The following is an 18,175-nucleotide window of genomic DNA, read 5'->3' on the forward strand; positions in this document are numbered from 1 at the left end:
CCCTAATCCTTTGAAAAAATGTTTGAAAAATTATTGAATTTTAGTATTTTTCAAACGTTTGTGTTTATTGGGACCTTGTATTTTCATTCACTCCCAATAAACACAAGCATTGGAGAAATGCTTATATTCAATACGCTGTCAAACATTCTGTCAAAGAATTACCTTAGAATTCAATTTGAAAAATTGTTGAGAAAATCGCGTTCTCAACAAAAAAAAGACATTAACCTCAACAGTAGAATTCAACACGTTAGCAACAATTTCTCAACATATTTGCAACAACTTTTCAAACTAATTTTTATTTTAATGCTTCAAACCTATTGGAAAATTTGTTGAAGGCAAGCAATTTGCAAGGCCATTTGAATTAATGTTGAAAATGGGATTCACTATCGAATTGATATGGTGTTACATGTGAAAAATACTCATCCTTGTGTTTGTTGGGCTATGAGACATCTGTTTCATCAATGCCACCTTGTTTCAAAATTGTGCTAAATAATTTTCTGGCAACATTGAAACGTAGTTCATGGAGATTTCTAATCCTTGCTCGTTTTGTTTATATTATTAGTGATTTCTGTTTTAAAGTAATATGTTAAAGCTTTAATATTTTAACCTACAATCTGAGAATATGGATGACCTAGAATGTCCAAAGGAATCCACAACAAAACCAAATAAACGACGTATCGTCAAAGCTTGTGAATATGATCAGATATGCAATTTCATTGAGAAATATCCTGGTCTCGCCATTGACTGTGAAATGGAATTGTTAGAAAAGTTCCCAGAATTTGAAAAACTAACTCTGAAATGTATTCTGGAAACTATATCAACAAGTCGTATGCGTTCACAATACTGGCGATATGATGCTAATGCAAAAAACTATCTAAAAATGTAAGACGAGGTGCTGCATATGAAGTGTTCCTTAATATCATTGATTTGCACTCTTCCTAGGTACGAAGATCTCCGTCAAAATTCCAATCCTCATTGTCGAAATATTCTTTTGGACATAGCCCGTGAAGTGGGAATAGGTCCCGTAATGATGTGCCGTTCTCTGCTAAAAGTAAAATACCATATAACGGCAAAAGAAAAATTAACGCAGATGATTCGCTCGCCTCACCTAATAGAAGATCCCCAATTGTCGGCAAATGTGGCTCAGTGCGTTTGCAGCGATTCCCAGGATGGACCGATGATTGATTTGAGGAGAAGAGTTCTGGGAGAGGAATACGAGTTCAAAGTAAGAAATTCCCATAATTTACATTTACAACCCCATAAAGAAAACCTCTTTAGTTAAACTTTTGGAAAAATTACATGAGCTATATACGACTTTCATTACGAACATTTAACAAGTATATATGGCTGTAAGTTCGGCTAGGCCGAATCTTATATACCCTCCATCATGGATTGCGTAGAAAGTTTTTTATTAAAGGCTGTCATCCATAATCGAATTATTTGGGTTTATGGTAATACTTACCGATGGCAAGGTATCTTAAAACTTCTTAACATCGTCTTCTAAATTGTAAGTTAGTCCATACGTGGTATATATCAGACAAAGAACGGTATATATAGAGATGGCTCCAAATAATTACGAACCGATATGAACTTTTGCGCCGTAATTAGAGTGACGGAATTGAAATATGGGTGTCGCTTTAAATGGGGGTTACATACAATTATGAACCGATATTGTGGTTGGGGCTATATATAAATATATACCGAAATAGACCAAGTTTGGCATGGTGGTTAGCGGCCATATACCAGCACAATGTACCAAATTTTAACTAAGTCTGATGAAGTTTGGCTCCGGAAGTCAAATCTGGGGATCGGTTTATATGGGGGCTATATATAATTATGGGCCAATATGGACTAATTTGTGCATGGTTGTTAGTGTCCATATACTTACACAAAATAAAAAATGTCAACTGAATTGGATGAAATTTGCTCCTCTAAGAGGCTCCGGAGGTAAAATTTGGGGATCGGTTAATATGGGGGCTACATATAATTATGGACCGATATGGATACATTTTTCCATGGTTGTTAGAGACCAAATACTAACCCCACGTACTAAATTTCAACCGGATCGGATCAAATTTGCTTCTCATAGAGTCTCCGCAAGCCAAATCTGGAGGTCGGTTTATATGGAGGCTATACGTAAAAGTGGTGCGATATGGCCCATTTGCAATACCATTCGACATACATCAATAACAACTACTTACGCCAAGTTTTAAGTCGATAGCTTGTTTCGTTTGAAAGTTAGGGTGATTTCAACAGACGGACGGACGGACAGACGTGGCTAGATCGACTCTGAATTACACCATCGAAATATTAGAGCAATATTTCGATGTGTTACAAATGGAATGATAAAGTTAATATACCCCCATCCTATGGTAGATGGTATAAAAACCTTTGGTTTGTATACATTTTTGTTGAACTAAATTCACCAAAACAATCCACACAAGAAAGGGTATTGCTTTTTAATATTGCCATTGGAAACTCCAGTATATAAAGACTTTTATTAGGTAAAATTTTCATTTTCAATGTTACTTTTTCTTTAATTTATTTTAAATTAAAAAAAAATTTTAACAATTCCTTGAATATATGACTGTGAAACACACAAAATTATATAATTCATATATTTGAAAAATATTATTTAGTAATTTCTTATTTTTTAGCTAAAACAAATGGCAACATTAGCTGGAATGCACTATTACGATGAGCATGATCTACGACGTCTAGGTTATGATAAAACGCCTGATATTAAAATGTTGTTGCCGTTTCTTTACAAAGGAGAGGTTATAAATTGGATTGAAAGTAAAGCCAACTTTGGTAATGTCCAAACACATAAGTCATACATACAACAGCAACTAAACAGCTATTGCAATAGGTGATTTTTTTGTTTTTGTCATTAGCTTTCATATGGCAACTAATTTTATTGTTTTGAATGCAATTTTTAGATTTGGTTCCGGCATTGTTATTTATTGGTTCGGATACCATGAAGAAACAACCACGTTACCTGACAACAATATCGGAATAAAAGTTTTAGATGATTTTCCTGCCATAGACGATATTAAATTGCTCGACTTAAATGATGCTTGAAAATCTCGTTGACAAAACTAAACAAAATTAGAGAATATCCTTTATATTGTCGTACGTATCTATTTTTTACATGTAGTTAGTACACGTTACAACAGTACAGACAAATAATTTTCTTCTTTGGTTATTAATTTAATTTTTTTATAATGTTATGTCTATATTAAAAATATTCAATGATTATGATTTCTAAAAATAGGTTAAATAATTTTTTATTTTTATTAATGTGGGGAAATAGGACAGTATGGAATTTTTATTTTTATACCGCATACACTCGCACATAATCTACTTTCAATGATGGATCCTGCCATGAAGTTGACCAATCTAAACGATTCTCGTTAAACTTTAATGTGGCCTTAGGCGATGTATTCTGCCAGGGTTTCATAACATGTTGTGGAAAATCCCCATGACCACCAGCGGATAATCCGAGTGTTAAAAAGAACTGCAAAAGATATCAATTGGTTAAAATTATTACTTTATAAATATGAAATGATTCAATATACAATTCACGAACATTTTTCTAATTAAAGTCTTAATTGAGTTTTAAAAATATTCAATTAAAATTTTAATTGATTCAACAATTTTTTAATTGAAACAAATATTGATCACAAAAATTAATAGTATCAATAAATTTTTTAATTGGATCAAATAATTTTTTAATTAACGTTCAATTAATTTTTTAAATTGATACTATCATTTCTGTGATTGAAGACATTTGAATTAAAAAATTAATTGGATAAATTAATTTCGTGATTGAATCAGATTTTTTTTGTGTAAGTATTTTCTTTATTGCATCGGATCGGATGAAGTAGCAACAGACCTTTTTCAAAAATTAGCTTTCTTTAGATTTAGATATATCACCCACAAATATTTACAACTACACTTCGGCAATTTTAAAAATGTTTTCACTTTTAAGGTGGGTATTAGATTTTTCACGATTACTTTTCATTAATGATCCATTAAAAAAATTATAAACTTTATGAAAAGTTGCTTTGGGCTACTGCCCATCAAGTTGTAATATAATTTGCATCAGAGAGGTATAATTTTATACTTTTGATTTTAGCGGCTAAACTCAAACTTAGTACCCATCTTTAGGTGAAAATCTTGTATTGATTATATCAAGTATTATTAAATAGACTTTACTCTCCTATTTCCAAAATTCGGACTATTTCACTGACTTACCATTTGATCCAAAGGTGCATCATCATCACCTATCTTCCAATTTTGATGATCATTGTCATTAAGTATTCTCTTGAAATTAGTTTGAATTTTACCATATGTATAGCCATCGATGGAAAAGAGCAATTCGTCTGGTTTCCATATCAGTGAATACAAATGGAACTTGTCGCCAAAATGTTCAGAAGAACCATCGACATCATTCAGAGTTACATTCACCATAAAATCATGCCTATTCTCTGCAATCCTGCTTAGAACCACACCACCAAACAAACGTTTGCCACCAATGTCCATGTCATCTAATTGTAAATCATTATTACCACGGCTGAATGCAATACGTATTTCCCCATTCCGATAGTAATCTGATCCATATTTATTTAAATGGGGCTCCAATAGGATAACTTAAAATATACAAAGTAAATTTATTAACTATCTACATTCGTATCATTATAAATACTTACGTGGTACTAACCAATCGCCTTTTGGTAATTTCGCTTTAACTTCAATTCGTCCATATTTGAAATTGAATGAATTTTCGGAACTTATGCGTCCCGATATAATAGGTGGCAAATACCAATTTGTCCTGGCTATCAGGTGACAGTTGTTATCATTGTTTTTGGTACATCTGACATAATGAAAATGCTATTTTTAATATTTAAATCGCTACTACTTGATTTGAATTATGAATATTATTTAAAATTTGATCAAAATACGTACATACATATTTGCATTGGCTGCAATACCCTCGTAAAGGTGGGTATTAAGTTCGAGCTTAGCAGCTTAAATCGCCATTTTCACCATCACTTTTCTTTAATAATCCATTTTAAAGAATACAAACTTTGTAGAATGTTCTTTTGGACTATTCCCCATCAAGACATAATAAAATTTGCATCAAGGAGGTATAATTTTTTAGTCAAAATTTTATTTCTATAGAAAATTTTGTCAAAATTTTATTTCTATAGAAACTTTTGTCAAAATTTTATTTCTATAGAAATTTTTGTCAAAATTTTATTTCTATAGAAATTTTTGTCAAAATTTTATTTCTATAGATATTCTTGTCAAAATTTTTTTCCATGGAAAATTTTATAAAAAATTTATTTCTACCGAAAATTTTATTTCTATAGAAAATTGCTACCAACTGTGGCATCCGTGGATGTTACCCTCATGGATGTGGCATGATTTGGGTGGTTTAACCATCTGCACTTTATCAGATATTGGTGGGTGAGACGGTTGCAGTGCTACCTCACCCATAGCATTTTGGACTTATGTTGCAGATGCTCAAAAATCGAAAAATAAAATAAAATTTAGGCAAAATATTCAATAGAAATAAAATTTTGAAAAAAAAAATTCTATAGAAATAAAATTTTGAAAAAAAAATTCTATAGAAATAAAATTTTGACAACATTTTCTATAGAAATAAAATTTTAACAAAACTTTCTATAGAAATAAAATTTTGACAAAATTTTCTATAGAAATAAAATTTTGACAAAATTATCTACAAAAATAAAATTTTGACAAAATTTGCTATAGAAATAAAATTTTGACAAACTTTTCCATAAAAAAAATTTTGACATAATTTTCTATAGAAATAAAATTTTGACATAATTTTCTATAGAAATAAAATTTTGACAAAATTTTCTACAGATATAAAATTTAGACAAAATTTTCTACAGATATAAAATTTTCACAAAATTTTCTATAGAAATAAAATTTTGACAAAATTTTCTATAGAAATAAAATTTTGACAAAATTTTCCATAGAAATAAAATTATGACAAAACATTCTATAGAAATAAAATTTTGACAAAATTTTCTATAGAAATAAAATTTTGACAAAATCTTCTATAGAAATAAAATTTTGACAAAATTTTCTATAGAAATAAAATTTTGACAAAATTTTCCATAGAAATAAAATATTGACAAAACTTTCTATAGAAATAAAATTTTGACAACATTTTCTACAGATATAAAATTTTGACAAAATTTTCTACAGATATAAAATTTTCACAAAATTTTCTACAGAAATAAAATTTTGACAAAATTTTCTATAGAAATAAAATTTTGAAAAAATTTTCTATAGAAATAAAATTTTGCCAAATTTTTATATAGAAATATAATTTTGACCAAATTTTCTTGTAGAAATAAAATTTTGACAAAATTTTCTTGAAGAAATAAAATTTTGATAAAATTTTCTGTAAAAATAAAAATTTGACCAAATTTTCTATAGAAATAACTGCAACTGCACTCAAATCGATGATTTGACGGTGGCAAAGGAAAAGAGATATGTTTGTACGAATTTATTTTGGCATAAGCCTGCTATCGCGTAAACCTTTTTTCGGAAGGTTCACGTGTGGTTCCCTTTTGGGTTTAGTGAACTGCCTGAATTTATTTTGATAATTGGTTCATAGTTTTGCTGCAAGTAGAGGATGTTGATGAGGAATGTGGTTATTCCGAAACGTGCGTCCATTCAACCATCATGCAGTCTATAGGGCTTTACCCAAATAAATTTGACAAACATTCTTTTCCTCTGTTGGTTAAGCTGCACATGTAGTTTAGTCAATGCATGGTTTTAAGCTGCAATCAAAAACAACAACAATGAAAAAAATTTACAAAATTTTGTATAGAAATAAAATTTTGACAAAATTTTCCATAAAATAAAATTTTGACAAAATTTTCCATAGAAATAAAATTTTGACAAAATTTTCTATAGAAATAAAATTTTAACAAAATTTTCTATAGAAATAAAATTTTGACAAAATTTTCTATAGAAATAAAATTTTGACAAAATTTTCCATAGAAATAAAATTATGACAAAACTTTCTATAGAAATAAAATTTTGACAACATTTTCTATAGAAATAATATTGTGACAAAATTTTGACAACATATTTTGACAAAATTTTCTATAGAAATAAACTTTTGAAAAAATTTTCTATAGAAATAAAATTTTGACAAAATTTTCTATAGAAATAAAATTTTGACAAAATTTTCTATAGAAATAAAATTTTGACAAAATTTTCTATAGAAATAAAATTTTGACAAAATTTTCTATAGAAATAACATTTTGACTAAATTTTCTATAGAAATAAAATTTTAACAAAATATTCTATAGAAATAAAATTTTAACAATATTTTCCATAGAAATAAAATTTTAACAAAACTTTCTATAGAAATAAAATTTTGTCAAAATTTTATTTCATGCTGATGAGGAATGTGGTTATTCCTAAACGTGCGTCCATTCAACCATCTTGCAGTCTATAGGGCTTTGCCCAAATAAATTTGACAAACATTCTTTTCCTCTGTTGGTTAAGCTACACTTGTAGTTTAGTCAATGCATGGTTTTAAGCTGCAATCAAAAACAACAAAAATGAAAAAAAATTACAAATTTTTCTATAGAAATAAAATTTTGACAAAAGCTTCTATAGAAATAAACTTTTTACAAAATCTTCTATAGAAATAAACTTTTTATAAAATGTTCTATAGAAATAAAATTTTGACAAAATTTTCTATAGAAATAAAATTTTGACACAATTTTCTATAGAAATAAAATTTTGACAAAATTTTCTATAGCAATAAAATTTTAACAAAATTTTCCATAGAAATAAAATTTTGACAAAACTTTCTATAGAAACAAAATTTTGACAAAATTTTCTATAGAAATAATATTGTGACAGAATTTTCTATAGAAATAAAATTTTGACAAAATATTTCTATAGAAATAGTATTGTAACAACATTGTCTATAGAAATAAAATTTTGACAAAATTTTCTATAGAAATAAAATTTTGACAAAATTTTCTATAGAAATAAAATTTTGACAAAATTTTCTATAGAAATAAAATTTTGACAAATTTTTCTTGAGAAGTAAAATTTTGACAAATTTTTCTATAGAAATAAAATTTTAACAAAATTTTCTATAGAAATAAAATTTTGACAAAAATTTCTATAGAAATAAAATTTTGACAAAATTGTCCATAGAAATAAAATTATGACAAAACTTTCTATAGAAATAAAATTTTGACAACATTTTCTATAGAAATAATATTGTGACAAAATTTTGACAACATATTTTGACAAAATTTTCTATAGAAATAAACTTTTGAAAAAATTTTCTATAGAAATAAAATTTTGACAAAATTTTCTATAGAAATAAAATTTTGACAAAATTTTCTATAGAAATAAAATTTTGACAAAATTTTCTATAGAAATAACATTTTGACTAAATTTTCTATAGAAATAAAATTTTAACAAAATATTCTATAGAAATAAAATTTTAACAAAATTTTCCATAGAAATAAAATTTTGACAAAACTTTCTATAGAAATAAAATTTTGACAACATTTTCTATAGAAATAATATTGTGACAAAATTTTCTAGAGAAATAAAATTTTGACAAAATTTTCTATAGAAATAAATTTTTGACAAGATTTTCTAGAGAAATAAAATTTTGACAAAATTTTCTATAGAAATAAAATTTTGACAAAATTTTCTATTGAAATAAAATTTTGACAAAATTTTCTATAGAAATAAAATTTTGACAAGATTTTCTATAGAAATAAAATTTTGACAACATTTTCTTCCGAAATAAAATGTTGACAAAATTTTAACAAAATTTTCTATAGAAATAAAATTTTGACAAAATTTTCTATAGAAATAATATTGTGACAAAATTTTCTAGAGAAATAAAATTTTGACAAAATATTTTGACAAACTGCCTGAATTTATTCTGATAATTGGTTCATAGTTTTGCTGCAAGTAGAGGATGCTGATGAGGAATGTGGTTATTCCGAAACGTGCGTCCATTCAACCATCTTGCAGTCTATAGGGCTTTGCCCAAATAAATTTGACAAACATTCTTTTCCTCTGTTGGTTAAGCTACACTTGTAGTTTAGTCAATGCATGGTTTTAAGCTGCAATCAAAAACAACAAAAATGAAAAAAAATTACAAATTTTTCTATAGAAATAAAATTTTGACAAAAGCTTCTATAGAAATAAACTTTTTACAAAATCTTCTATAGAAATAAACTTTTTATAAAATGTTCTATAGAAATAAAATTTTGACAAAATTTTCTATAGAAATAAAATTTTGACAAAATTTTCTATAGAAATAAAATTTTGACACAATTTTCTATAGAAATAAAATTTTGACAAAATTTTCTATAGCAATAAAATTTTAACAAAATTTTCCATAGAAATAAAATTTTGACAAAACTTTCTATAGAAACAAAATTTTGACAAAATTTTCTATAGAAATAATATTGTGACAGAATTTTCTGTAGAAATAAAATTTTGACAAAATTTTCTATAGAAATAATATTGTAACAACATTGTCTATAGAAATAAAATTTTGACAAAATTTTCTATAGAAATAAAATTTTGACAAAATTTTCTATAGAAATAAAATTTTGACAAAATTTTCTATAGAAATAAAATTTTGACAAAATTTTCTATAGAAATAAAATTTTGACAAATTTTTCTTGAGAAGTAAAATTTTGACAAATTTTTCTATAGAAATAAAATTTTAACAAAATTTTCTATAGAAATAAAATTTTGACAAAAATTTCTATAGAAATAAAATTTTGACAAAATTTTCTATAGAAAATTTTTCTATAGAAATAATATTTTGACAAAATTTTCTAGAGAAATAAAATTTTGACAAAATTTTCTATAGAAATAAAATTTTAACAAAACTTTCTATAGAAATAAAATTTTGACAAAATTTTCTATAGAAAAAATATTTTGACAAAATTTTCTATAGAAATAATATTTTGACAAAATTTTCTAGAGAAATAAAATTTTGACAAAATTTTCTATAGAAATAAAATTTTGACAAAATTTTCTATAGAAATAAAATTTTGACAAAATTTTCTATAGAAATAAAATTTTGACAAAATTTTCTATAGAAATAAAATTTTGACAAAATTTTCTATAGAAATAAAATTTTGACAAAATTTTCTATAGAAATAAAATATTGACAAAATTTTTTACAGAAATAAAATTTTGACAAAATTTTCTATAAAAATAAAATTTTGACAAAATTTTCTATAGAAATAAAAGTTTGACAAATTTTTCTATAGAAATAATATTTTACCAAATTCTTTATAAAAATAAAATTTTAACAAAACTTTCTATAGAAATGAAATTTTGACAAATTTTTCTATAGAAATAAACTTAATACCCAGTTTTAACAAAAAAAAACAAAAGTTCTTGCATATTTACCTTTGTCCCAAATCAATTACACCTCTATTGATTTTTCCTTCATACAATTGTGCTGGTATTTCAAGTACGCCACTATCATCAACGAAAGCTGTTGCATTATATAAAACAAATTCTGAATCACCGGAATTTATGGGTATATACACTTCATTTGTCCAACGTTCTGTATTAAATTGATCGAAATGGTCTTCAAATATAAGATCACCTTTGCAAATTCTTTTGGCATTCTTTTGGACGACAGTAACCGAGGCATAACATTCTTTACCAGATGTATCTTTGCCATCTTTATTAGGATTAGAACCAAATATGGCAGTTGTAGGCTTACGTGTGGTTGTCGTAGTAGTCGTCGATGTCGTCGTACTAGTAGGTATCACATAATGAGGATTACCTGTGCGAACCGCACCAACCGATATGGGACCTTGTTTATCTCGGAATATAACATTATTGTATTGCACTGCCAACCAAACATAAACAAGATCTGTGTCTTTTAATGAGCGTTCAAATTCATAGGACCACACACGATCTCTTGGCATTCCCACCAGACCAGATAGTTGTCCTGCTTCAAATGAACGAAATTCTCTGTTTATGTTCACATTGAAACCTACCCATTTGATGTCAGGATCATCTAAAAATGTTCGATAATTCCAATTTATAATATTGTTTCTTTGGACTGATTGGTGGTATTGGTGTACATACTTGGTATTGACAAACGAAATTTTTCATCAAGCAGTTCAAATTTAACTTGTTCCACATTGAAACACGATACAAATAATGCAAATTGAATTACATTTACAATAACAAACGCGAATCGATATGCTTCCTTAACCATTTTTTAAAACTAAATAGAGATATACCTTTACGTCTACACTCACATTCAATTCAAGCAATAAATACGACACATCATTAATGAATGGTGCTTTAAAATACACTATATATGGCATGCTGAAAGGTTTTGAGCGCTTCGTTGCAAAATGGGAATCCCATACCAAGTTATCAATTGTAAGAACCCAGAGAGTGTAAAGACAAACAGCTTAAGAATCGTGAAACGAAACGTAAGAAAACAAATTTAATACTACGGCACAGTGGTATATGCAATTAAAAAGTTCGGAATATTACGAATCGATAAATATATAACGATTCGTATGCAAAACAGTTACCCTCTTTAAGATATTCATATACAGTGCCACGCATAAGTATTGGCACAGCATCCTAAACCACATAATGGTAGAAATAATGATCCATAAAATACATACCGATCGACTCAGAACCACCTCCTGAGTCAGTTTAGCCCTTGGTGTCCGTCCTCCCGATCATGTATTTGTTGTTCGCAGTATTCAGGTTGCTATTATTTATTCAATTCAATTCAAACATTTATTTAATCAATTAAGCCCTCTTGGACCATACATTGATAGCTTTGAAATAAAGTACATCAAAACTAAAAACTACACGCACATTTCTTTCCCGAAACACAAAAAAAAAACACACCGCATATGGAGGTACTATCAGTAATGATGCAAAAGCAATGTTACCCAGTGAGAAATTTAGGATGGTTATAAATATTGAGCGTTGTAACAGCGTTGGAAGCCAACGTTGAAACAACACTTGTTAAACAAATTAATTGACGGTTTTTAAATAGTAAATTTTCCATAAAATTGTCGTTGAAAATGCATGTTCCATCAATGTCCAATGGTTTTTAATGAGTAATGGAGGTATTATTGTTGATAGGAATTGATTTATAATAGGATAATGTTCCTCAATAATGATAACCATCGTAAATTTCTGACTGGGTGTTTATTTCCATTATTTTAGTTTTCGATTCGTTTAATTTTAACTTATTTTTTTTAACCAAACATTTATATTGTCTATATCATATACAAGATTATCATAACATTCGTTGCTTGAATTAATGTATCATCCGCATAAAGTATAATCTCCGATTTATTTAGTATATTTGGCATATCATTTATATATAATGAACAGCAATGCTCCTAGAATCGATCCATGTGGGACCCCAAAGTCATTGCCCACCGATTCAGATCGTGTACCATTCACGTTTGTAACTTGTCTTCTTCCTTCAAGATAAGATATAAACCTCTTCAGTTCTTTATCTTGGATGCCATAGTTAAATAAGTTTTGTATTAGTATTTCTCTGTCAATGGTTTCAAATGCTCGTTTAAAGTCTAAAAATAGTGCCATAATCTTTCTATTCTTATCTATATTCTCCCAACTATTTATTACATAGTTCACAGCTGTTTCACAAGAGTGGTTTTTACGAAATCCGGATTGATATTTTGAGAACAGGTTATTTTCTTCCATATATTTTTCAAGTTGCTCATGAACTATTTTTTCTATTATCTTTTTTTTTAGAAACTTTCTCTATTGGTGTAAGCAATGACTCTTTCCAATTTGCGGGAAATTCGCCTGTCTCAAGTGATTTGTTTATAATTTTTAATAGAATATAACCAGTTTTGTCCCATGTATCTATTATCATTTTAATGTTTATTTTATTGAAATCTGGTTTTGATTTTAATGTACTACATATATTTAAATTTGGAATTTGTCAAGTTGGTTCACATATGGTATATTATCTATATTATCGCGAATCGTTTTAATACTCTCTATAAAATAATTATTAAATTTATTAGCAATCGTTTTGTTATCCTTATACTCTATATGATTAAATATCACATATTTTATCACAGCTTTTCTTTGTTATAATACTAAGTCTTTTATATTTCGCCACATTTGTGTTTGGTCTATTGCACTATTTATTTGGTTGTTAATATACTTGTTTCTTTTTTTTTTTTTTGTATCATTACTATATATTCGTTTCTTGTGTTCTTATATTCATTCCATGATGCTATATGGTATGATATGGTATCGACAAAGTGATGCAAGGTATAATATTGTCGACCCCGCCCGACTTTAGACTTTCCACAGTTGTTTTTTTTTATTGTTGGTGTCTGTTCATATTATGACGGGTCCTCTACGTAGATTTATGTCATAATTTATTGACAATATGAGCCAATTCTTTTAGACCTCTAAAATGCTAAGGTTTGTCAGTATGCAATTGGCATCAAATTGCGGCTAGTAAACAAAAAATATGTTTGCTGTAATTAAATTACGAATATTAGAAATATTCATGTTTTGGAGCAAATTCAAAACATATTTGTTTCTACTGTGCTACGATAGACGCATGTTTTTTTTCGTTTCAGCCTTGCACTGACTCGAACGACGACTGAAAAACATTAAATTGGACGTTATGCCTGTGAAATATAAGATAAGACAAGTAAAAAAACACAAATCTAGTACCACTATGCATACTCTTCGAATACAGAGAATATATTAAAACAGGTTTCTGGATGTCTCGCTCCCAATTTATAAGTTTTGTACTTGTATATGAAATATATACAATTTATTTTGGATTTTTAATCTACCCTTAACTCTTATCTATTAATTACTACATTGATCTTTGAGCCATTGTTTTAGAAAAATTAAAAATGTTTTCCTCAAATGAATTTGTACAAATGCTAATATTTATATTTCACATTTTTACCTCCTTGGCATATGAGATACCCAGTATCAAATTGAATTTATTAAATGTTGGATTTGCTTTAACATTACCGGGTAAGTTGCAATGGGAAAAATTTCTCAAACAACAGCTTTCGTTTGCTGCTATATATTTTTGGGCCAACAATTCCTAAAGTTAAAGTGGCAGCCCGATATAGTTTCAGGCTCACTTAGATTATTCAGTCCATTGTGAACAATTCCTAGGATTTCTAGAATTTTAAATGCTACCCCTAGGGATTTTAAAAAATCATCTCAATTTTTTGCATATTCGAGGCCGCTAGATCGCCCTTCTTATTTTTTTCATCGAATTTCAAGCAAACGAGTTTAAAAATTAATAGGGACCATCCGCTTTCCCTTTTTTCAGCAAATTTTCTAAATTTCTTCGACTGACTCTTGACATCAATATTTTCAAATAAGTTGAAATATCTCATACTTTTCCTAGGAGATGATGCTGGTATTAAAAAAGTTTTATATATGGCTAAAATCAATGGCAAGTGTCCCGGATTTATGGACCTGATTGTAGAGCCACAAACTAATTGGACAGCAACTTTCATGGGTATGCCACTTAGGCCCCATGATTTTGTGAATATATCAGTACTAGTCGATCATAATGGAGAAGCCCATACATCGTATCAAAGCATCATAATAGGAGAAAATGATAATAGAAGTAACGAACGTGCTCCTCTAAACAAGCTGCTACAAAAATGTTATGATAAATCCCCAAAACTTGGGCATTGTATATCCACGCAAACCCAAGTTCAAGGCAAACCGTCAATATGCAAAGATCAATTAATATTTGAAGAAAATTTCAATAGCTCCCAAATTAATACAGATATATGGTCATATGATAGAAGAAATCTTTTAATTGGGAAACAAACAGAAGAATTTGTGATATTCGATGACAATAGGGAAAACATATATCTCAGTGAAGGAACCCTACATATTAGGCCAACATTTGCTTCTGCAAATAAAAGAACTGAATCTATTGATTTGGGATCACGTTGTACTCCGGTATTTTATATTATTGCCGAATGTAAATTAACAGTGCAACCTCCCAGGATCTATGGACCCCCAATACAATCATCACATATCCATACAAGGAATAATTTTAAATTTAAATATGGCAAAGTTGAAATTAAAGCTAAATTGCCAAAAGGCGATTGGTTATTGCCATGTAAGTATGGTCTTCATTCGAATTGATAGCATTTGTTAATCGATCTTTATTAATTTCTTTCCAAAGATATAATGTTGCAAAACGATGCCCCATTTGAGAAAAAACAAATACGAATTGCCTTTGTTCGGGGAAATGATCAGTTACTAATTACAAATGGCATGAAAGATATAGGTGGCCGCCTACTTTACAGTGGTATTGTTAGAAATGTGGACAATTATACCACAGATTTCAGGGAGTATCGGGGAGAATCCCATTTTGGAAATGATTTTCACACATATAGCCTTACATGGACAAACCAATCAATTACTATGGCTGTTGATGGTTTAAATTACGGTCAAATCACCGACAATATAAATGTGTTCAATGAAGAGGTAAATGTTGTAATATATAATGAAAAAGGATTCATATTTAATTTATTTTCTAATTGCAGTTTTTCATATCGATTGGTGTTTCTGCTGGAGGTCATATTGAGTTTCCCGATAATTTAGTCGATCCAAATGAAAAACCATGGAGAAATACTTCTCCAAAAGCTGTCGGTTCATTTTGGCAAGGTATCAAAGATGGCACAATTATATGGACAGATGATAATCAGGAAATGTTAATCGATTATATTAGGATTTTTGCTGTATAAATCTAAATCGAAGTGAATATCAAATTACTACAAAAAAGTTTCCCTGCTAAGTTTCTAATTAAACTATTTCCTATATATTTTTCTTTTTTAGTTTTACTTCTTTCGTATTTTGTATTCTTTAAGTTTTCTTTGAATTCTTTTATTTCCTACTTGTACATATATGATATATTACATTTAAATTTTATATTTTGTTAAAAACTAATTGGATTTTTCAATAATATATTTTTTTTACTAAGAATAAAAGCTCAATAACTTTGCTAAAAGTGGACCTATTTCTTCTTTTATTTATATCTCCCAAACTAAATTGTTTATATTTATATTTTAAAAATATGTTTTGCGTATAAATGTGAATTAAAAAAGCTTTCATACGATACCAAGATGGTTCAGATTGGATAACAAACAAAGGAGATATATCAAGTTTTTATTGACCATTTTAGGGCTATATCTCAAGACCCGGGTATTTCCTCCGGCTATGGGTCACTTCATTGGAATCAGCTCACAAAATGACACAACATATATGAAATTTACGCAATTCGGGGAGGGGTCCATAAACTGCAGTTGAGCCAAATATTCAATAGAAATAAAATGTTGACAAAAATTTTCTATAGAAATAAAATTTGGTCAAATTTTTCTATAGAAATAAAATTTGGTCAAAATTTTCTATTGAGATAAAATTTTGACAAATATATAAAATTTTGGCAACCCTATGACTGAGTGAACGTGTGATCATTTCGCAGCTGGTTGTTCGGTGTTTATTTCGCATATTTATTAACTTTTGTCAATTGCTAGACATTCGCGCTGAAAAGAAACAAAAACTTTTATTTGGACATTTTGAAACTAAGAAGAGTTTCTTAAATTAATAGTGTGAAATTGTTGGTTCCAATTGTGGAGTTTGTTGCATAGTTGCACTTATTATTTATCACTGTTCCTGCATTATTTCCTCGTTCGTAACTGTTGCTGCTGTTGTTGTAGAGCTGGTTGGTGGTGTTATTTGTATTAATTTACAATGCCGGGGAAAACAAATACTCATTGTCGAAAATGCAATGAGTCTATCACAAAATCTCAGGGTTCGATCGAGTGCAAAATGTGTTGCAAGTGGACCCATGCCTCATGTGCCCATTTATCTGACAAGGATTTGTCGGCTTTGAAATCGATGAAGTCATGTTTTTTCGTTTGTGAGATGTGCGAGCCGAATCTTTCGGGCAAAGGTAGTAGCAACAAGGCTGTTTTTGATGAAATAAAAGGTGTTAACTCCAGGCTTGATGTATTCATTGCTAAATATGAAGCGGAACTTGTAGCTATCAAAAACTCTCTTGATAATGTCAACTTGCAATTGGATAAATGTCTTACTGAAATTAGATCTGATGTTACTAAATGCAACCAGCGTATTTCACGAATTGAGGAAGCCCTTTCATCCAGAATCATTGCATTAGAAACAGAAAATAACTCTTTGCACAAAAGATTGAATCGTGGTGATTTTTTGATTGGTGGCCTACCTGATGGCTTGAAAGACTTATTTGCTCCTGTTGCGGCTGTGGCGTCTTTCTATGATGTTGCTCTGGCGAAGCATGATGTGAATTATGTTTGTTACATTAACAATGGGAAACAAATCTTGGTTAAATTTAATGATGTCTTGCTGCGTGACAAAATAATGAAGGAATATTTTAAGTCCAGGTCATTGAGAGTCTGTGATGTCATGACGGGTATTGGTAATGATATCACTAGCCGTGTATATCTTAACGATCATTACACTCCGTCTGCTGCAAACTTAAATAATTTGTGTTCTAAACTCCGGCGCCAGAACATTATCAAGAAATTTAAAATTTTGAATTCCAACAATGTTAAAGCAAAAATTACACTACTTGATGGCAAGGAAGTTATATATGATTCCTCACAATGTGCTTTACTCCTCAATGAGGGAAATGTACTTAGTAACTAACGTACAACCATATACATAGATGTTTTTTTCTGTTCAACCTACGTACAATGATATGCTTTTTTTTTTGTTTTTGAATTTGAGTGAATTATTCTATAGTTCTACAATATGTGGAATTCTACTTCGTTGTTTCTCATTATGCATTGTACATGGTTCATTGATACTACCACTTTTTCATTCATTTATATAACTTATCATTTTAGTGTGAATCTTTATCTCCTATATTGATCTCAATTTGTAATATCAATCAGTTGCGTAATTGAATTGAATGATTGAAATTATAATTATGTATTTGTTAAGTGATTTATTAAACATAGTTTTTTATCTAATTTTTATTTGGTTCCCCACCTTCTTATTTCAGTATGAGTCTGTCACCCTTTGATGATAATCTTGGCCCCAT

At 28.6% G+C, this 18,175-nt stretch overlaps 3 protein-coding genes across 5 annotated transcripts; 2 read left to right on the forward strand and 1 right to left on the reverse strand.

Annotated features, from left to right (window-relative positions):
* Positions 1-501: 501 nt before the first annotated feature.
* LOC142237260 (CDAN1-interacting nuclease 1) lies at positions 502-3,273 on the forward strand. The gene is made up of 4 exons (XM_075308672.1): positions 502-882; positions 943-1,225; positions 2,658-2,869; positions 2,940-3,273. Exons 1-4 carry the CDS (start codon positions 623-625, stop codon positions 3,079-3,081), a joined length of 897 nt encoding a protein of 298 aa, XP_075164787.1. The 5' UTR covers positions 502-622; the 3' UTR covers positions 3,082-3,273.
* On the forward strand, positions 3,003-16,107 carry GNBP2 (Gram-negative bacteria binding protein 2). Of its 3 annotated transcripts, none has more exons than XM_075308671.1 (4): positions 3,003-3,132; positions 14,477-15,208; positions 15,275-15,579; positions 15,639-16,107. In XM_075308671.1, exons 2-4 carry the CDS (start codon positions 14,509-14,511, stop codon positions 15,837-15,839), a joined length of 1,206 nt encoding a protein of 401 aa, XP_075164786.1. In that variant the 5' UTR covers positions 3,003-3,132; positions 14,477-14,508; the 3' UTR covers positions 15,840-16,107. The 3 variants fall into 3 exon arrangements, with proteins under 3 accessions (XP_075164786.1, XP_075164784.1, XP_075164785.1); XM_075308669.1 differs by lacking the exon at positions 3,003-3,132 and adding an exon at positions 13,906-14,091; XM_075308670.1 differs by lacking the exon at positions 3,003-3,132 and adding an exon at positions 13,973-14,091 and having other exon boundaries at positions 14,399-15,208.
* GNBP1 (Gram-negative bacteria binding protein 1) lies at positions 3,256-11,393 on the reverse strand. Its single transcript, XM_075308668.1, has 5 exons — positions 11,161-11,393; positions 10,468-11,089; positions 4,713-4,876; positions 4,258-4,652; positions 3,256-3,517 (listed from the first exon to the last, which is right to left on the reverse strand). The coding sequence occupies exons 1-5, from the start codon at positions 11,291-11,293 to the stop codon at positions 3,335-3,337; spliced, it is 1,497 nt and encodes a 498-aa protein (XP_075164783.1). The 5' UTR covers positions 11,294-11,393; the 3' UTR covers positions 3,256-3,334.
* Positions 16,108-18,175: the final 2,068 nt, after the last annotated feature.

Source organism: Haematobia irritans, chromosome 4 (genome assembly GCF_050003625.1).
Source record: "Haematobia irritans isolate KBUSLIRL chromosome 4, ASM5000362v1, whole genome shotgun sequence".
Classification (NCBI taxonomy): domain Eukaryota; kingdom Metazoa; phylum Arthropoda; class Insecta; order Diptera; family Muscidae; genus Haematobia; species Haematobia irritans.